Genomic DNA, 20616 nt, shown 5'->3' with positions numbered 1-20616 from the left:
GGTGGAGCCAGGATATATAGGATTTTTTTTTAACAAAAGACCAGGTAGTTGGAACATCAAAAGTTTACTGTTAATTAAAGAAAACCAGATATCTCAAGTTAAGGAACTTAGTCCTTTTCTATGTATGGGAAGATGCAAGAGTCTGGGCTCACTGAAATCATTGCTTTGATATGCATCTCAGCTACCTGGGGCCAGCATCCTGTGCTTTCTCATCCAGAGTCTCCTCAGGGTGGCTGCAGCAGTTGACTGCTAGATGATTGGCATCCTGTTTCCATCCTGAGTTCCCTCAGGGCTCACCATTGGGGAGGCTGTAATGTGATGTCTTGGTGGCTGCAACATCCTTTGTTTACTTATATGGCAGGTGGCAGTCTTAGTTCACATAACAAATAGTAAATATTTTTTTCTGGGACACCTCCTTTACCCCACAGTTCAGAGGGTAATCACCACTTAAACACCAACCAGCTGTGTTTATTCAGACCATGTGAACAAGGGTAAAGCTGCAACACTGTTGATGCGGGTCAGGATCTCTGGGAAGCAGGTCTGAGATGGAGATTGTGGGAAGTTTTTAGGCAATCCTCTTACGCTCAACACTTGTATAATGGGAGAGAAGGAAGGAAGGAGCAGAGGAAGAAATTGGGCTGCAATGAAGTTGCAACAAGATACTTTGCCCACTTCAGGTACACCACCAGCTAAAGCTGTGTGTCCTTCAGGGTTGGACAGGGGGACCTCCTGTTACACACCCATATTGACCCATCATTGAATGCAGGCTGCAATAGGAAAGGGGCATGATCTTGATCAAGGTCACTTCCTTCAGGTAAAGGCAATGCCAGAAAGGACTGAGGGCTAAGAGGTGAGGGCTCTGGGCCGGCATACTCCCAGCCACCGCAGACTTAACCCTTTTTTAAAAAAAAAATTTATTTATTTTTGACTGCATTGGGTCTTCGCTGCTGCAGGCGGGCTCTCTCTAGTTGCGGCGAGCGGAGACCACTCTTCTCTTTGATGCGCGGACTTCTCATTGCGGTGGCCCCCCTTGATGCGGAGCATGGGCTCTAGGTTCACAGACTTCAGTGGTTGTGGCACGCAGGCTCAGTAGTTGTGGCTTGCAGGCTCTAGAGCGCAGGCTCAGTAATTGCAGCACAAGGGCCTAGACGCTCCACTGCATGTGGGATCCTCCCAGACCAGGACTCAAACCCGTGTCCCCTGCACTGGTAGACGGACTCCCAACCACTGCACAACCAGAGAAGCCCGAGACTTAACCCTTTTAATTCTGAGGGGGCATCTGGTTGTGTAGCACAGCATCACTACAGTTCTGCCAGCAGAATCATTCAACGTTTTCATTTACCATCACGGAAGCAAGGCTTAGTGCATGAACAAATGACCATTTGCATTGCAACCTTTAAAAGAATATTCTGTACATTTTGAAAATGATTTTATATATATAATATATATATACTACATATATATAATCCATATTGAATGAACTGAGTTACAGACATTTTTCTTAATCAAGTAAAGCTACCATCCAGTCCCATGTCTTTTGGCAGATATTTTTCCATATCTAAACATCTGTGATTATTCTGTGTTAATTATATTTAAGATTAGTTACATGATACGAGTTCAGTGATGTGAAAAAAGAAAAGAAAGAAATCCTAGAACAAAATAAATTCACCAAAATGTTAAATTATTTCTGGGAGGTGGTATTATGAAACAGATTCATTTTCTGCTTTATATTGCTTACACTTCTAAATTTTGTAAAATGTACATGTATTATTTTTTAATATTCAAGGAATAATTGTGTATATGTTATGTAGTTGCAAATGAGTTAGTAAAACAATAAATGCGGTAAAAATTTAGAAGGAAATGCGTGAAATCGTTATTGAAAACAACCAGGCATTCTTTATTTCTTTATTTTTCTTTATTTTCAAAAACTTCCATAATGGGTTTACATTGACTTCATTTTCCATTTTGGGGGGAAATTTTTGTCATTTTATAAGTTGCAGAAACTATGAAGCTTCTAATGTCACCTCATTAAATATGAGTTTTCCCTTGGTTACTCATAGATATTTTCTATCAAGTTAAAGAAAATTCCTTCCTTCTATAGCTTGCTTATTACAAAGTTATTTTTTAAAAAAGAATATTTATGGAGTTATGTTTAAAAAATCAATGTTTACTGAGATAATGACATGGGTTTTCTTCTTTATAAATCCGATGAATTATATAATGATTTCCTAAAATGGAACCATCCTTGGAATAAATCCCAATAAGTATGGTACCTTTTCTTTTAATACACTTCTATATTCAGTTTACTAATGTATTGTTTAGGATTTTAGCATGTATATTCAAAGTGGTATATGGTTATCTTTTTGTATTATACTCACCTAGTTTTGGTATCAGACTTTTCTGGACTTGTAGATTGAATTCAGAAATTTTCAGGCTTTTTTGTTCTCCAAAGCTTTAAAAGAATTATTTGTTCCTTCTCCTACACTGTTGGTGGGAATGTAAATTGGTGCGACCACTATGGAGAACAGTATGGAGGTTCTTAAAAAACTAAAAATAGAGTTACTGTATGATCCAGCAATCTCACTCTTGGGTATATATCTGGAAAAGACGAAAATTCTAATTTGAAAAGATATGTGCACCCCAATGTTCATAACAGCACTATTTATAATAGTCAAGACACAAAGCAACCTAAATGTCCATCAACAGATGAATGAATAAAGAAGATGTGGTGTAATATATTATGGAATATTACTCAGCCATAAAAAAGAATGAAATAATGCCATTTGCAGCAACATGGATGGACCTAGAGATGATCATGCTAAGTGAAGTAAGACAGAGAAAGACAAATATTATATGATATCATTTATATGTGGAATTTTAAAAAGGATACAAATAAACTTACTTACAAAACAAAAATAGACTCACAAACATAGGAAACAAACTTAAGGTGACCAAAGGGGAAGTGGGGGGAGGGATAAATTGGGAATTCAGGATTAACAGATACACACTACTATATAAAGAATAGACAAACAATAAGGACAGGAAACTACATTTAATATCTTGTAATAACCTATCATGGAAAAGAATCTAAAAAAGATATTATATATATATATATATATATATATATATATATATATATATATATATATATATATGAATCACTTTGCTGCACAACTGAAACATTGTAAATCGATTATACTTCAATTAAAAAAAATTACTTGTTCCTTTCAGGCTTGATAACCCTGACCTTTAAAACCATCTGAAATAGCCTTTAGTGAGGGTGATAAACAGTATGAATGAAATGGTCTCTTTCTCTACTTCCTTCCATGGTTATTGGTACTCAAGGTTTTTACCACTTTGGGAACCTATTTTGGGAATTAACTACCCTCCCCAAAGTATTCATTTAATCTAGAAAACTATGCTGATATATTCTTGCACAAAGTAATCTCATCATTTAAAAAGTCTTCTCAATTTATGGTCCTTTTAAAAATCTTAACATTGTTGATGTGTCTCTATTTTTCCTTGAATACAATTGCCAGAAGTTTAACACTTTTATCTTCCTTTGGTTTTATTGATCATATATTTTCTAAACTTTCTTTTCCTTTTCATTTATTTCTTTCACTTGTATATTCCTCTGGTTGACTCTTATTTGGTTTTCTCTTAGAGCAAGCCATAGTTATGGAGGTGACCATACAGGTTTATCCTGTGTCTGAGAGACCCTTTCATACAGGACTATGATTTAACAGGGCACATGGCTGCCCAGCTAGAGACTGTATTCCCCAGCTTTGTCTACAGTTCAGTGTGGCTGACATAGTCTGAGGAAAAGTGAAGTGAGCTTCTGCCTACCTTCTACTTTCCCTTTTTCTTCTCTTCTTCCCATTCTCTATATCCCAACCCTCCAGGACTTCTTTGAGTTCTTCCAAGACACTGAGCTCCCTTCTGACCAAGGTTCTCACACCTTTTATTTGCTCTCAGGAATGTTCTTCCCTCTGCCACCCCTCATTTTATTAATAACTCTTCCTCCTTCAGGTTTTAACCCTGAGTCATTCATCTTAAGCAATTGATGCCTCACCCTAACCACCCCGTCTCTAAGGAATCTGGTCAGGTCCCACTGCTACATGGTCCAATTCCACTTTAGTCTTGTCCGTTATTTGTTGTGAAATATTTTTTACATTCAAAAATATAATATCTGTAATACATATAATATGAAAATATTTTTAAAAATCCCCATACACCCCAAATCCAGTTTAACAAAACATAATTTTACTAATTCCATTTAGTAAGGCACATGGTAACCCAGCTAGAGACTACATTTTCCAGTCTCTGCAATTTGCTGTAGTCATATGATTATGGGTAGTTTTGTAGCACATACATTTCCCTAGATGGTATATTACTTAGTTTTGTATATTACTTAGTTTTTCATGTGTGTGAATATTATAAAAATGTTGCCATGTTGTCAGCGCTCATCTTTATTGCTTTTGTACTTAGCATTGTGTTTTTGACATCTTTCTGTGCCAACAGGTAGGGGCACCATTTCATTCATTTTCCAATTATTCTCACTAAGTCTAGTTTAATGGAATTTTAACATCCTATGTCATAACTATACAACCATTTATGCATTTCTTTTTTGTTTATGGACATTTGGCTTGTTTCTAGTTATACACACAAACACACTTGTGTTTCAAATGTATTTCATATGTGTATTTTATGTGTTTGTATTTATATGAAAATTATGAGTTTCACTGTCAAGACTATTTTTTTACTTAAGTGAGTTGTTCCCAATGCTATTTTTGATTTTTTTTTTTTTTTTTTCATTTGGGAGCTACCAACCCAGGACCATTTTAAATTCATTCCTTTGCCTGGGAGATTTTCGATCACCTAAGTGGAATGATTTTCAATCCCAATCTTGCATGAGGGTTAAATCATGATGAAAACTTTTCAAGGAAACCTTTTCTTTCTCCCTTCCACTTAGAGCCAAGACCAAGACACATACATTTCTCTGATATTTCCCTTTGAGGGATTATTTTTTAAGATTATAAAAGTCCTGTTGTTTGATTTGGAATATCTCACCCATAATTACATTTCTCCACAGAGAAAGGATTTGGCTTATTGACTGTCATAAATCTCTAATCTGGTCCATTTTGTAGTTAGCATTGTAATTCCATCCATCATTTTCATACCGACGGACACTGCATAAGCAGCCTGCTGGCCTTTCCTACCACATTCCTGTAGACACTATCTTAAAACTCTGGCAATTTCCCTATTTAAATATATGTAAAAATTACACCCTGATCGATTAATTATTACATTTTCAGATGCTACTTATAAGACTTCTATGCAGACCAAAAAAACTTAACACATGAAGACGTAACCTTAACGTTTAGTAATACAATAAAATGTGCTTTGTTCAATCGAGTTTCAAAAAAAGTACCCCTTTTGATCTTCTACGTTGTGTTTTTTTGTTAATCTGTTTTTATTGATTCAGGTCTATAGTAATATATTCTATTTTAAACATTCTTTCAAAGTTTGAAGCAAAAGGTGAGCAATGAAAAAACATGTAACATCAGATTAGACTTTTGCCATGAATAAAAGCATCCTATTTTCTGGTCATTAAAAACATCCCAGTGTGGACTGAGAATGGGGGGCGGGAATTAAAGGCCTTGAAACACCTGGAGATCAGGCTGAGAGGGGCACTGATTATGACACATTCATCTATGTGACACTTAACACCAAGCAGCATTTGAACATTGATTTAAGTCATTAAAGGACTTGGGCTACATGTGGAAGTAGAGAATTTAGACCAATCTGGCTTCACAGACTGGCTCTACTCCTAACTAGCCATGTGGTCATGTGACACGATATTAGACCTTTCAGTTTTCTCCTCTATAAATGGAGGATAATAATGCTTATCTCACTGAGTATTTATGAAGATTAATTGAAATAGGTTAATACTGAGGATCTAGAACAGGGCCTGGCACACACTGGCCATCAATAATAGTTACATGGCTTCCCCAGTGTAGCAACCAAACCAAATCATTTTTATGAAGAGGAATCAAACAGCCTTCAAAGTACTACAGAGGCTTGATGATGAAGCTTAGATAAAAAGTTTTTAATTTTTATATTTTGCAATTATTGTCATATATATAGAATTTATTAAGCATAAAATTATATGTTCACCAACTGACCAAATAAATACTAAGTGTTTCTTCATTTCATAGAGTCAATTTATATATTTCTCTTTGGCAGTAGGCCTTTGGAAAGAAAATAAAATAGCCGAATTCTTACCTAATTTTACTAAAATAGAGTCCAATTGGATTAAAAGTTTAAATGTTTAAAATTAAAAAATGAAGACATAAACATGTTGGAAGAAAGCAGACATAGATTTTTTAAAAATAATTTTTGAGTGAAGACAGTTTGGTTATGCAGGACATAAAGTCTAGACACCAAAAATTTATAGATGGTAAGTCTGACAACATAAAAAATGTAAAATTTTTATACAGCATAAATAAAAATCCAAGGTCAAGTAACAAAAGGGGATCATTGTCAACAGCATGTGTGATAAGAAAATGGTAACTAATATACAAAGAGCTCATGCAAATAAATAGAAAGTACCAACTTAATTTCAAAATTGACAAAAATAATATGAATAGACTTTATAAGAATAAATGCAATTGGACAATAATATTTAAGTGAATGTTTATCCACACTCATCATTTTAAAAATGCAACTTCAAACAATGTTATGGCATCTTTCAGCTATTAAAATGTTAGGCTACTCTTATTTTATATTTCATAATTTTGATGTCTGTGGTAAAGCAGACACATCCACTCAATGTTGCTGGGAGTGTAAGTTGCTGGAATTAAATTCGGAATATGTATACCAAAATTTGTAATGTACATATCCACTCCTAGTAATTTATTTACTGAATATCTTGGCATACCAATGCACAGCTCTATGCATTTAAGAATTTTCATTGCAGGATTATCTACACAGATTTTTTAAAACTCCTGGACAAACTAAATGTTCATGATAGGGAAATAGTAAAGGAAATAAGACTAGTTATATCCTTAACGTGGTACACTCTTAGCTGTAAAAAAGAATGGCAGAGAACTATAATGGGCAAATTAGAAATGATTTACATTACTTTGATGTGGAAAAAGTAAAATATAAATAGTTTTTATTGCAAACTTCCATTTATGCAAAGAAATAAATATAAATGTGGATATAGCATATGTATTAGATATTTTTCTGGAAAAAAATGAGAAAAAAAGGTTGAAAGTAGAATTAGGGATATGAATGTGGAACGGCAGGAAGGAAGGAGTAAGAGTTTTTTGCTTAATGCTTTCCTGAACTGTTTGAAAGTCTCTCTGTGCTCTTGTATGTTTTACTTTAATTTTTAAAAATAATGATGTGAATATGATGATAAAAATAAATAAATTGTAAGGAACTAAAATTCCATTAAATGTCTTTAGGAGCCAGCAAATAATTTTAGGTGTTGAAAAACATGTACTGTGTGCTCTTAAGAAGGAACTGCCAAAATGACATTCTTGGGGTCAAATGATACATTCATTGATGCTTAATGAGTTTTATTTTCCCCCAGACAAAGCCAAAGGGAGATCAAGAACAGGGACCCACTTTGATTCAGCCCGGAGACGGAGCCGAGCGGTCCTTTATCACATCTCTGGCCACCTGCAAAGAAGAGAAAAGAACAAATTGAAAATAAATAATGTAGGTGGTGTGTGTGTACACAGTGAATGCTAGACTCTCCCTTGGTGGCAGTGTTTGATTCACAAAAGAAAGCCTCCAATTATGCATTTATTGGCTTTGCTAGATTTTTTTTCCACTTTGGCTTGTGCTTTCCTATGAAAAACAAACTGGAAAGGGTCAGCAGTCACGAGGCATTTCTGTAATAAAAATGATTAATCATAGTGTTATCACAGCATAGAATATTATTTCAGTACAATATGGCACTAGGGACACTGCAAATGGGACTGGTTACATTTTATGAACAAGTTATATTACACATCCATAGTTTGTTGGTTAAAATTTCTCAAATTTAATTTTAGCTCCATCTGTTTTGCGCTTTATCTAATTTCACTGAATGCTTTCATCCAGGGGGGCCATGAACAAATCAAAGTCATTACTTTATTTGGAAAATTTACATTTTATGCAACACAGAGTTGGAAATTTCACACCTTGGAACTGGGTTTGAAGTGACATGCCATATATTATATGGGTTTTTTTAAAGTCGCACTCTTAGTAAATTATGGTAGGGCTCCTCTCTGAAACCTGGTGGTTATCTGTCAACTGTGCCTGTAAAAGGTGACTCTGTAGAGTTTTAAGTGACACACGTCCTCCAGGATTTCACAGCTAATTTTATCATTGGTTCTGAGAACTAAGAGACTTCACTCGGAGATCCAGAACTCTGTCTGTTTGGTTGTAGATATTCAACGATGATTTTTCAAATGATGGTAGTGTCATTAATCTGCCTTGCGGAATCTCCAGAACATAGAACTTTGGGGGTATGTGTGACTATGGGCAACAGACGTCAAGACTCAGGGTCTAACTTGCCAATGACTTTAGAAAAAGTCATATCAAACAACCATTGCTGTTTTGGAATTGATCTCAGATCCCAAGATTCTGGGAGTAAAGGACACAGGAGAGTCTTTGGCATCTCATTGTACACAGAGAGCTTGAGACTACCTAATCTGACATTCGGATGCTTTGCTAAAGCAGTCATGCATCAGAAACACAAAGTATCCGCTTACCTGATTTTAGTGAGCAAAGATGCACCAGCCCAGGTGTAGAGCACGATCTCACATGAAAGGGCTGCCAACCTGGTTTTGCTTCAGTGTGATTCCCCTCTGGTCACATTGGTTTCCTGAGAGTCCAGGGATAGACTTCAAACCATGCACACCACTAGATCTCTGAATCCTTCCCCTGGTTCCTCCTTATACCTGCCTTCAGTTACCAAGTCAGCCTTAGTAACAGTAAACAAGTTCTAGGAAGAAAACAAAGGTAACCACACCTGGGGTTGATTCTATGCAAGCCAGCCAGCAAAACACCTAAACAAATATTATCCTGAGATTCTGTAATGCTGAAAGATGACACTCTTCTAGCATTTAGTCCAGAGTCATTTAAATGTACCAAGTATTAGTGAGCTTAAAAATGCATTCACAGAATATGCTGTTTTTCCCCTTTTGATTCAACAAAGTACAGACGGTACTTAAAAATCTTATTTAAAAAATCATAACTCCCACCCCTTGGCTAATTTGCTAAATTGCATTTATTTAAGAAGTAGAAATATCAGGGTGGAGCATTAAAATAATACATGGTAAGGAAAGGTGTCAAATCAGCCCAGTGAATCTGACAATACAGGAAACATCTTATTTCTGAAAAGGAAATGTGGAATCAGGACTGGCCTTGTTCACCATCTCTTTTCAAGGAGAACAGGGCAGAATGACTAAAAGACAACAGAAAGAAGAGGGAAGAGGAAACAATGATCTGAATGGTTTACTGGCTAGACAATCAGTCTTTGGGGAATTCTGGATATATTAACATTCATGTGCCCCAAAAAAAGACTTCTTAATGTTTTTGTAGCTCTTTGCTATTTACAAATTCTTTTTGCTGTTATCATATCATGTGATCCTTACAGCAAGCCATTACTAGATATGATTTTTATTCGTTCCAATTTAAAGATGGAAAAGAACAACTTATTTGAGATCTCAAAAGTAGAACCAGGAGATGTGGGACCCATCCATGAATCTTCTGACTCAAAACCACGGTGCTTCTGGCCCTACCTTGCTGCTTCTCTCATACAATTCTGTGAAATAGGAATGTATGATTCAACTCAGAACAAATTAGCTCATCAGGCCATTAGCAAGCTCTGAGAATCAGGATGTAACACCCTTTAATCCTGGCTCTAACTTTGCCACATGGTACCTCTTGGAAAAGGTTTTTAATTTCTGGTTTCCTTGATTTGTTACTCTGTCTATTACATGACATTGGGATGATGCAAATGTCTTCAACCCAAAGATCACATGGGAGCCTTGGGAGCTTGAAGGGACAGTGCTTTAGATGCCCACATGTTACCAACAGGGTACCGGGCTGGTAGTCATCGAAGGCATATGCTACCTTGCAATTACTCAGCGTAATGACTGTAGAAACATTTTCCCATCCCTTTGTTCATTTGGATGTTAATTTCAAAGACATGTTGCAAAAATAGTTTAGGAAACAGTTACCTTGATTAGGCTTTGGCCTTAACTACTCTGTGTCAGTAATACATAGGGTAGAGGTTAAACTACTCAAACACCATTGGTACTAAACAATAGGCTTGAAAATGAATAAATAATATATATAACTAACATCAAGGATAGTTGGTTGTATTATTCTTTAGGCAAACTTCATAGGTTTCAGGGTTATAAATAATATGTCTTTTCCCCCTTACTTGCTAAAAGCACACTTTCCAATTGTTAGAAATTTTCTTCCATTCAAAAGGGTTTTGATAAAACTTTACAAATAGAGAAGCAGGAGGAGAAGGACATCTCTTTTCTTCACTCAGGTGATTGTGTCAGGATGTATGCAGAATTTGAATGAAAAACCTTTTAAAATTTAAGTCTAATCTGAGATGTATTGGATTCTCAGTATATTTTAAAATAACTTAAATCATATATTTTAAGTAGCCTATAAAAATGAAATAGTGTGATTTATTTTCTGATTTGTGGAGATAACTATTACATTGCTGACCTTTTTCATCAGCATCACTAATGCTTCGTATAATCAACATAATTCAATAAAAAAATACTTTACTTCTTGAGTTTTCCCCGCCTTCACTCCTAGAGCTGGCTTCTCCCTCAAATAAAGTCAACATTTCATTTCTGTAACATGATAGAAAAAGACTTATTTGGATAAAAATTGAGATATTCTTCCATGGCTTTTGCTTATGTGTTATCGCAGTAAATATTTGAAAAAAAATCGTATTGGAATCCATCATGTCCTATTGTAAGTAGAAGTGCTTGTCAACCTTGAGATTTATACTTATGGACCCCAACTCTCTCTTCTCCGATGCACCAGCCTCAGCTTTGATGAGAGGCCCAACAGGGGTTACTTTCTTCTTCCTTCCTCAGTTTTATGTCATAATCCACCTTTGGAACCTGTTCCTAGAAACCAGAGAATGAGGCAAAGGAGGCAGGTCACATCAGGGAGTTGAATGGAGCATAGACACGGTGGCAGATGGGCATCAAAGAACCATCTGGAAGGAGTGAAGCAGGCCCTCCCTCACCACAAAATCCTGGCTTTATGAGGTGCCCTGTGGGATGAGTGAGAGTATAAACAGGAAGTAGCAACGTGTGTTGTAAATGCCTACCAGGGAGAGATGCAGGATAGGAGAGGCATTCATATTAAGGGAGCAGAAATATTTGGGCACTGAGGGTCTCCACTAAAGAGCTTGTGCTCCTGATTCCAAGTACTTTAGGAATCCCTGGACATACCACATTAACTTGCCCTTCCTTCAGTGCCGGAAACAAGAAAACACACTGCGACCTGCAAGTAACAGGTATTCAAGAACTTTGAACTGTTCTGTTCATTCAACGTAACTTTCAAATTTAAGTTTCCATTACCTATCTTGTATTTCTCATTAATTGAGGTCAAAGCAAGGTCTGCAAGTATCTGGTCATAGGCTGTCAAATTGCCACACACGCTATTGTTGGGCCTCCCTTTGTCTCACAGCAATAAAGAGAATTGTTCCTCAATTGGGACTGCTTTCAAAGTGAAGTGCTTTTGCAGTTATAAAAACTCCAGCTATTCTTCTGCATTTAATCAGCTGCACAGTGAACATTGCCTTTCTCCTCCCATGACTTGAATAATAACTGTTAAGTAACTGTTTCTTGCTTTGCCCTCTTAACAAGGGCTATCCAGTGCCAGAATAAATCTATGTCCATCAAGGTTATGAGATTTGGGTTCCCAGCTGGAAACTTCACCAACAACCATAATACAAAATGCAAGTAGTCAGCACAACCTGCTTATAGTTTGAAAGACATGTTAACAGCTATTTACCATTGAATTGATCATATAGCGCTAACCTTTTGAGAAAAAAAAAATGGTACCTTTGCTGCTATTAGAAGTATTTCAGGCCCCAAATATTCTTTAGATAATGACTGTCACCTCAAAACTATAAGTATATGGAATGTCCCCATGACAGTAGGAACATAACTGTATCTTTGTGTTTATAATGTATGTAGGCTTATACTTGCAACTTTGGATGTTTCTAGGTGACATTTTAGGTAGCGATCTTTTTATTCTTCATGAACAAAATCTGGATTAGTCACTTATTAACACTGGTGACTACACTCTGCATATTCCTGTCACTTATAACAAAGATCTCTGCCCGATTTTAACATACTTAAAAGTCTACTTTTTGCATCACCAACTTCTAAAAGTCACTTGTAAGATGTATTGACATTGTTGGGAGATTGGGATTGACATATATACACTAATAAGTATAAAATGGATAACTAATAAGAACCTGCTGTATAAAAAAATAAATAAAATTCTAAAATTCAAAAAAAATAAAGATGTATTGACATTGTATGTATAAATAATTCTCCCCATGTGTTTAAGGCTCTATGTTCCTTATTTCTAATGTTGTGTTTCTCCCTTCTCTCCTTTTTGTCTTTATCCACAGAATGTTTTTGTAGATAAACCAGCATTTCCGGAGTATAAAGTTTCTGATGCAAAAAAGTCCAAATTCATACTTTTGCATTTTAGCACTTTCAAAGCCGGCTGGGACTGGCTTATTCTATTGGCGACGTTTTATGTTGCCGTGACCGTACCTTACAACGTTTGCTTTATTGGCAATGATGACCTATCGACAACTCGGAGCACAACAGTCAGTGACATTGCAGTGGAGATTCTTTTTATTATAGGTAAGAACCCACGGCTGTTTTCCTAGGAGATTTGCATAGGGGAAGTAAGTGTGTTCCAGATTTTTCTGACATGAATTTGAACTAAGATCCATCTGCATGGGCATGACTCAGCCTCTTATGCAAATTTTGGAGAAGCACATATTTGGATTTCTGAAAATTGCCTCTTCCAGCTTTCTTACTGTTCTTTTGTTCAAACAGATCTAAACTGATGTTTTTTGTTTCTATCCTTATTTCGTCAAAAGTGGGTTGAAAAAGACAATGGCTGTTTTGTTTGTACTCTCAACTTCTATTATGATCTTACCTGTACAGGGTCAGAGATGAGGGTTGGCAAGAACCTATCAGTGGTGTTCTGATAATGGTCCCGTCTTGGGCATGTTTCTTCATGCCCGTCGTGCTTTTCCGGCGGTTGACGATGGTTGCCATAGGTGGCCTAGTTGCAGAAGCAACGGATTACATAAACCTTCTAGTCAATCAGGAGAAACCCTGAGTATCTGATTTTAATGAAAGGAGAGGCCCCAAGGGATGTTTGCTAAGAATATTTATCTCTAGAATATTTGGAATCTCAGTTGACGCTGCATCTGCTCCATGCTTGTAAGTCTTCTATTTTCCTGTCTCTTAAAGCATCATCTTGTTTAGATCAAAGCTGAGCTCTTGCTTGCTCATTCTAGTTCTCCATGAAGGCGCAGACTGACCCCCATGTGGAGTTCCTGACCACCATTAGCAATCTGATTCCTGCGTCTTTACCTGGTCATGGCGATGTAGGGTAACATCCTTTTCGTAAAGATGAGAGAATGTTTGGAAAATGTTTTCAAGCAGTAGGTGAACAAGGGAATGAAAAAATGGACCCTAAAAGTTCAAAGAAAAGGAAATAAATAAGTGAGGCAGATCAAAAGATTGTTTCAATGGCAGTGGTACTTTTTTCTCTGTGGAGCTGGTACAACTTTGGATTCTCCAACTGAAGTTCTCACGTGTTTGCTCTGGAAGAGTTTTTATGTTCTTGATGTGAATTTGGCATCACTGTTAACATTGCACTTCCTGGACACACGCCTCAGACCTATGCTAGGACCCCAACTCCCACCCCAAAGGTGATGGCTGTAGTATGTTTAGGCCACTAGATGGCAATGTTATCTAGTTAGGTAGCTTGGTAAGGCTGCAAACTCAAGGAAACTTATCTTTAACCTTTTTTTTAACTTAAACTATTCTTTATTGGAAAAGTATAACCATAAGGGATATTAAATCACAGTTAAATGGCAAGTAACAACATTCCAGTTTGAAAAAGAATTTAAAATGAAAACTGTACAAGAGGCCTTTCAAGATGGCAGTGTAGGAAAAGCCTGAACTCACCTCCTCCCATGGAAACAGCAAATACACAGCTGTATATGGAACAGTTTCCTCTGAAAAATACCTGAAAACTAGCTGAACAGATCCTTCACAACAAAGGATAAAAGGACCACGTGAAGAAGGTAGGAGAGGCAAAGATTCGGTCTCACCAAAAACTCCACTACTTGTGTGGCAACCCACGACTGGAAGGATCTCACACGTATGGAACTTCTTCCTGAGGAGTGAGGGGGTTCATGCCCAACATCAGGACCCCAACCCTTGAGACCTGCACCTGAGAGACAAGCCCTTCAAACATCTGACTTTGAAAGCCAATGGGGCTTACATCCAGAAGTATCCAAGGGCTGTAGGGAACAGAGATTCCACTCTTAAAGGCCTCACTCACCGACTTACTCACCCTGGGACCAAGTGTGCAAGCAGCAGTTTGAAAAGTGCCTAGACCATATGTGAAGGAGATGTGTTAGCTAATATTAACATGTCTGCTGGAGGGGCAGAAGCTGGTGGGGGCTCTCTCCAGAGACTGAGGGGCTAGTGGGTGCCAGTTTTGTGCTCCTTCTATGTAGCTAGTGTTGATGGGCATACCCCACCCCACTAAAGCTACTGGTGCCTACTCCTTGATAGCCTGGCTCTGGTGGCCAGGGAAACTTGTGTTTCTGGGCCCCATGGGACTGAAACAACCAGAGAGACAGTTCTCGGCAGGCCGTCACCCCTAGGGCATAGCACAGACAGCACACTGAACACGCTCCAGATCTTCCTGTGAAGAAAGGTCTATTTTCTTGTCCTAGAGCTTCAGCCTGAAGGGCAGGCTTCAGGTTTACTACACATCTAGGGACTAAGAAGGTGCCCTCAGGGAACACAAGCTGGGGATGCCTTCTCTGTGCTCTTCCTTGGCCATACTACAGCTCAAAGAGCTTATAGACTCACCTGGAACCCTGATTTTTGCAATTGTCACCAGGGGGACACCTCCAAATTGCCTGGTCTACAGGCCAGTAGGGTTTACAACTGAAGTCTCAGAGGACTGTATATATTTGCATACTTTAAAAGCTGCTGCCTGAGGATCTGACTTCCAATCAACCTGAACCTAGGTACTGACTGAGATCCTCCCTTTGGATCATTGACAGCTATTGGCACACCCTCAACAACTGGGGTCTATCAAGAGCCAATCAGGCTGCTTAGACAATCACAAAGGTTCGAGAGACAACCAAGAGCCAGGGCAAGGTTGAACAACAAGGTTCATCTCCTACAAAGGCCTCTCCTTCAGGACTGAAAGGAGAATGCATAGAAACAAACAAAGAGAGTCAGGCAAAATGAGGAAACAGGAATATGTTCCAAACGAAAGAACAAGATAAAAACCCAGGAAAAAAAAAAAACCTTAGTGAAGTAGAAATAGTAATCAACTAGGTCAAGAGTTCAAAAGAATGGTCATGAAGATCCTCACCAAACTCAGAAAAGAATGGATAAACATAGTGAGAACTTTAACAGAGATAGAAAATGTAAGAAGGCACATGACTGAAGAATATAATAGTTGAACTGGAAAATACACTAGAGGGATTCAACAGCAGACTAATTGAAGCAGGAGAAAGAATCAGTGATCTGGAAGACAGGGTAGTGGAACTCACCCAAAGAGAAGAGCAAAAAAGAAAAAAAAAGAATTGCAGCACTAGCACTATTTACAATAGGCAGGACATGGAAGCAATCTAAATGTCCATCAACAGGTGAACAGATAAAGAAGATGTGGTACATATATACAATGGAATATTACTCAGCCATAAAAAGGAATGAAATTGGGTCATTTGTAGAGATGTGGATGGACCTAGAGTCTGTCATACAGAATGATGTAAGTCAGAAAGTAAAACAAATATCATATATTAGCACATATATGTGGAATCTAGAAAAATGGTACAGATGAACCTATTTGCAGGGCAGGAGTAGAGATGCAGACATAGAAAACGAACATGTGGACATGGGGGGAAGGGGAGTGGGACGAATTGGGAGATTAGGATTGGCATATACACACTACCATGTGTAAAATTGATAACTAGTAGAAACTTGCTGTATAGCCCAGGGAGCTCAGCTCGGTGCTCTGTGATGACCTAGATGGGTGGGATGGGGGGGTTGGGCAGGGAGGTCCAAGAGGGAGGGGATATAGGTATACATATAGCTGATTCACTTCATTATACAGCAGAAATTAACACAACACTGTAAAGCAACTATACCTAAATAAATAAATAAGTGGAAATAGCTTAAACGATCTGTGGGACAACATCAAGCAAAATAACATTTGCATTATAGAGGGTTCAGAAGGAGAAGAAAGAGAGAAAGGGGCAAAAAACTTATTTGAAGAAATAATGGCGAAAAACTTTATTAACTGGGGAAGGAAACAGACATCCAGATTCAGATCCAGAGAATTCCAAAAAGATGAACCCCAAAAGATCCATACCAAGGCACATTATAATTAAAATGTCAAAAGTTAAAGAGAGAATGTTAAAAGCAGCAAGAGTAAAATGACGTGTGCACATGGTGCACAGCCCCATAAGATTATAAGCAGATTTTTCAGGAGAAACTTCACAGGCCAGAGGGGAGTAGCACAATGTATTCAAAATGCTGAAAGGGGAAAACTTACAACCAAGAGTAATCTACCCAGTGAGATTGTCATCCAGAATCAAAGGAAAGAAAAACATTTTCCAGACAAGCACAAGCTAAAGTTCACACCACTAAAATGACTTTATAAGAAATGTTAAAGGGACCTCTAAAGGTACTAATTAGTAACCAAAAAAATGAAAGTAAAAATTTTATCAGTAAAAGTAAATATTTATAGTAAAGGTAGTATTTAGGCATTTATAAAGCTGTTATGAAGGTTAAAAGATAAAAGTAGTAAAAGTAGCTATATGTACAATAAGAAGTACACAAAATAAAAAGATGTAAATTATGACATCAAAAAGAGAAAACATGGAGGGGTAGTAAAAATATAGAGTTTTAGAATGTACTCAAACTTACCTTGCTATCAACTTAAAATAGGCTGTTATTTATATATAGGCTGTCATATGTGAGTATTGTGGTAATCACAAAGCAAAAGCCTGTAGTAGATACCCAATAGATAACGAGAAAGGAATCTAACCATAACAGCAAAGAAAACCGCCAAAGCACATGAGAGGAGAGCAAGAGAAGAAGAGAAAAATAGAGAAGAACTACAAAACAGTCAAAAATCAATTAACAAAACAGCAATAAGTACATACCTGTCAATAATTACTTTACATGTTCATGGACTAAATCAAAAAGACATAGAGTGGCTGAATGGATAGATAAACAAGACCCATCTACATGCTGCCTATAAGAAACTCACTTTAGATGTAAGAACACACACAGACTGAAAGTGAAGGGCTGGAAAAGTTGTTTCACACAAATGGAAACCAAAAGAAAGTTGGGGTGTCTATACTCAGATAAAATAGACTTTAAAACAAAGATGGTGGGCTTCCCTGGTAGCACAGTGGTTAAGAATGCGCCTGCCAATGCAGGGGACACAGGTTCACGCCCTGGTCCAGGAGGATCCCACATGCTGCAGAGCAGCTAAGCCCATGCACCACAGCTACTGAAACCTGCACGCCTGGAGCCTGTGCTCCACAACAGGAGAAGCCACTGCAATGAGAAGCCTGCACACCTCAATGAAGAGTGGCCCCCACTTGCCACAACTAGAGAAAAAGTCTGTGCACAGCAACAAAGACCCAACACTGCCAAAAATAAATAATAAATTAAAAAATATATATATATAAAATAAAACAAAGATGGTAATAAGAGGCAAAGACAGGTATTACATAATGAGAAAGGGATAAATCCAACAAGACAATATAACATTTTGTAATTATTTATGCACCCAACATAGAAGCACCTAAATATACAAAGCAAATATTAACAGACCTAAAGGGAGAAATAGACAGCAATACAATAATACTAGGGAACTTTAATATCTCACGTACATCAATGGTTAGATCATTCAGAAGAAAATCAATAAGGAAGTATTGGCCTTAACACATTAGATCAGAGGCAATGAATACATATATACAGAACATTCCATCCCAAAGTAGCAGAATACACATTCTTCTCAAGTGCACATGCAATATTTTCCAGGAGAGATCATATGTTAGGCCACTTAACAAGTCTCAATAAATTAAAGAAGATTGAAGTCATATGAAGCCTTTTCTTCTGACCACATGGTATGAAACTAGAAATCAATTACAAGAAAAATACTGGGAAAATCTCAAATATGTGGAGATTAAACAAATGCTACTGAACAAGAAAAGGGTCAATGAGGCAATCAAAGGTGAAATTTTAAAATACCTTGAGACAAATAAAAATGAAAATACAACATACCAGAATCTATTGAATGCAACAAAAACAGTTTCAAGAGGGAAGGAAGTTCATAGTGATTCGAGTTTACCTCTAGAAACAGAAGAATCTCAAATAAACAACCTAACTTTACACCCCCAAAAAACTAAAAAAAAACAGACAAAGCCCAATGTTAGAAAAAGGAGGAAAATAATAAACATTAGAGAAGAAATAAATGAAGTAGAGACTAAAAAGACAATGGAAAAGATCAATAAAACTAGGAGCTGGGTCTTTGAAAAGATAAGCAAAATTGACAAACCATTAGCTAGATTCAGTAAAAGAAAAAAAGAAGAGAAACTCGAATAAAACCAGAAATGAAACAGGAGAAGATACAACTGGTACTAAAGAAATACAAAGGGTCGTAAGGGACTACTATGAACAATTATATGCCAAAAAATTGGCTAACCTAGAAGAAATGGGTAAATTTCCAGAAACATACAATCTTCCAAGACTGAATTATGAAGAAATAGAAAACCTGAATAGACAGTTTACTAGTAAGGAGATTGAGTCAGTAATCAAAAATCATCCAACAAACAAAAGTCCAGGACCAAATGGCTTCACTGGTGAATTCTACCAAGCACTCAAAGAAGATTTAATATGTGTTCTTCTCAAACTCTTCCAAAAAACTGAACTCATTCTATGAGGCCAGCATTACCCTGATACCAAAACAGACCAGGGCACCACACACACAAAACAAAGAAAATTATAGACGAATATTCCTTACAAACATAGATGTAAAAATCCTCAACAAAATATCAGCAAAGCAAATTCAACAATACATTATAAGGATCATACACCATGACCAAGTGGGATTTATTTCAGGGATGTAAGAACAATTCAACATCTGAAAAACAATCACCGTGATACACCCCATTAACAAAATGAAGGATAAAAATCATATGATGGTCACAACAGATGCAGAGAGGGCATTGGAAAAAAGCTAATGTTCATTATGATAAAAACTCTTAACAAAGTGGGTATAGAGGGAATGTACCTCAACCTAATAAAGGCCATATATGATAAGCCCATCATAGTATGTTAGCTAAAGCTTTTCCTCTAAGATCAGGAACAAAACAAGAAAACCCGCTATTTTTCAACATAACATTAGAAGTCCTAGCCAGAGCAATTAGGCAAGAAAAGGCAATAAAAGTCATGCAAATTGGAAATGAAGATGTAAAACTTTCATTATTTGCACATGACATAATTTTATATATAGAAAAATCTTAAAGACCCCACCAAAAAACTATTAGAACTAATAATTTGGGAAGGTTGTGGGGTACAAAATCAATTTACAAAAATCTGTTGCATTTTTATACACAAACAGTGAACTACCAGAGAAATTAAGAAAACAATTCTACTTACAATTGCATAAAAAAGAATAAAATACCATGGAATAAATTTAACCAAGGAGGTAAAAGACCTGTACACTGAAATCTATGAGACGTTGATGTAAGAAATTGAAGACACAAATAAATCAAAAGATATTCTATGCTCAAGGATCAGAAGACTTAATATTGTTTAAATGTCCGTATTGCCCAATCAATCTACAGAATTAATACAACCCCTATCAAAATTCCAATGGCATTTTTCACAGAAAAGAATGTACAATCCTAAAATGTGTACAGAACCACAAAAACCCTGAATAGCTAAAGCAATCTTGAGTAAAAAGAACAAAGCTAGAGATATAATGTGCCCAGATTTCAAACTATATTACAAAGCCATGGTAATCAAAACAGTATAAAACATTATAAAACACACATAGATCAATAAGACAGACACATAGATCAATGGAACAGAATAGAGAGCCCAGAAATAAACTCACACATATATGATCAATTAATTTTCAATAAAGAGGGCAAGAATATTCAATGCGCAAAGGACAGTCTCTTCAATAAATGGTGTTAGGAAAACTTGACAACCACATGCAAAAGAATGGAAATAGACTACTATCTTATACCATGTACAAAAATTA

At 36.8% G+C, this 20616-nt stretch overlaps 1 protein-coding gene across 1 annotated transcript in view; it reads left to right on the top strand.

Annotated features, from left to right (window-relative positions):
- KCNH8 (potassium voltage-gated channel subfamily H member 8) overlaps positions 1-20616 on the top strand; it is a 387731-nt gene that overhangs the window by 205882 nt on the left and 161233 nt on the right. The window contains exons 4-5 of the mRNA XM_067737194.1: positions 7601-7728; positions 12683-12923. Coding sequence (XP_067593295.1) covers positions 7601-7728; positions 12683-12923 — 369 coding nt within the window. The remainder of the gene's footprint in view (positions 1-7600; positions 7729-12682; positions 12924-20616) is intronic.

Source organism: Pseudorca crassidens, chromosome 5 (genome assembly GCF_039906515.1).
Source record: "Pseudorca crassidens isolate mPseCra1 chromosome 5, mPseCra1.hap1, whole genome shotgun sequence".
Lineage (NCBI taxonomy): Eukaryota > Metazoa > Chordata > Mammalia > Artiodactyla > Delphinidae > Pseudorca > Pseudorca crassidens.
The sequence above is the reverse complement of the archived record's forward strand: the minus strand, read 5'-3'. Positions and strand labels throughout refer to the sequence as shown.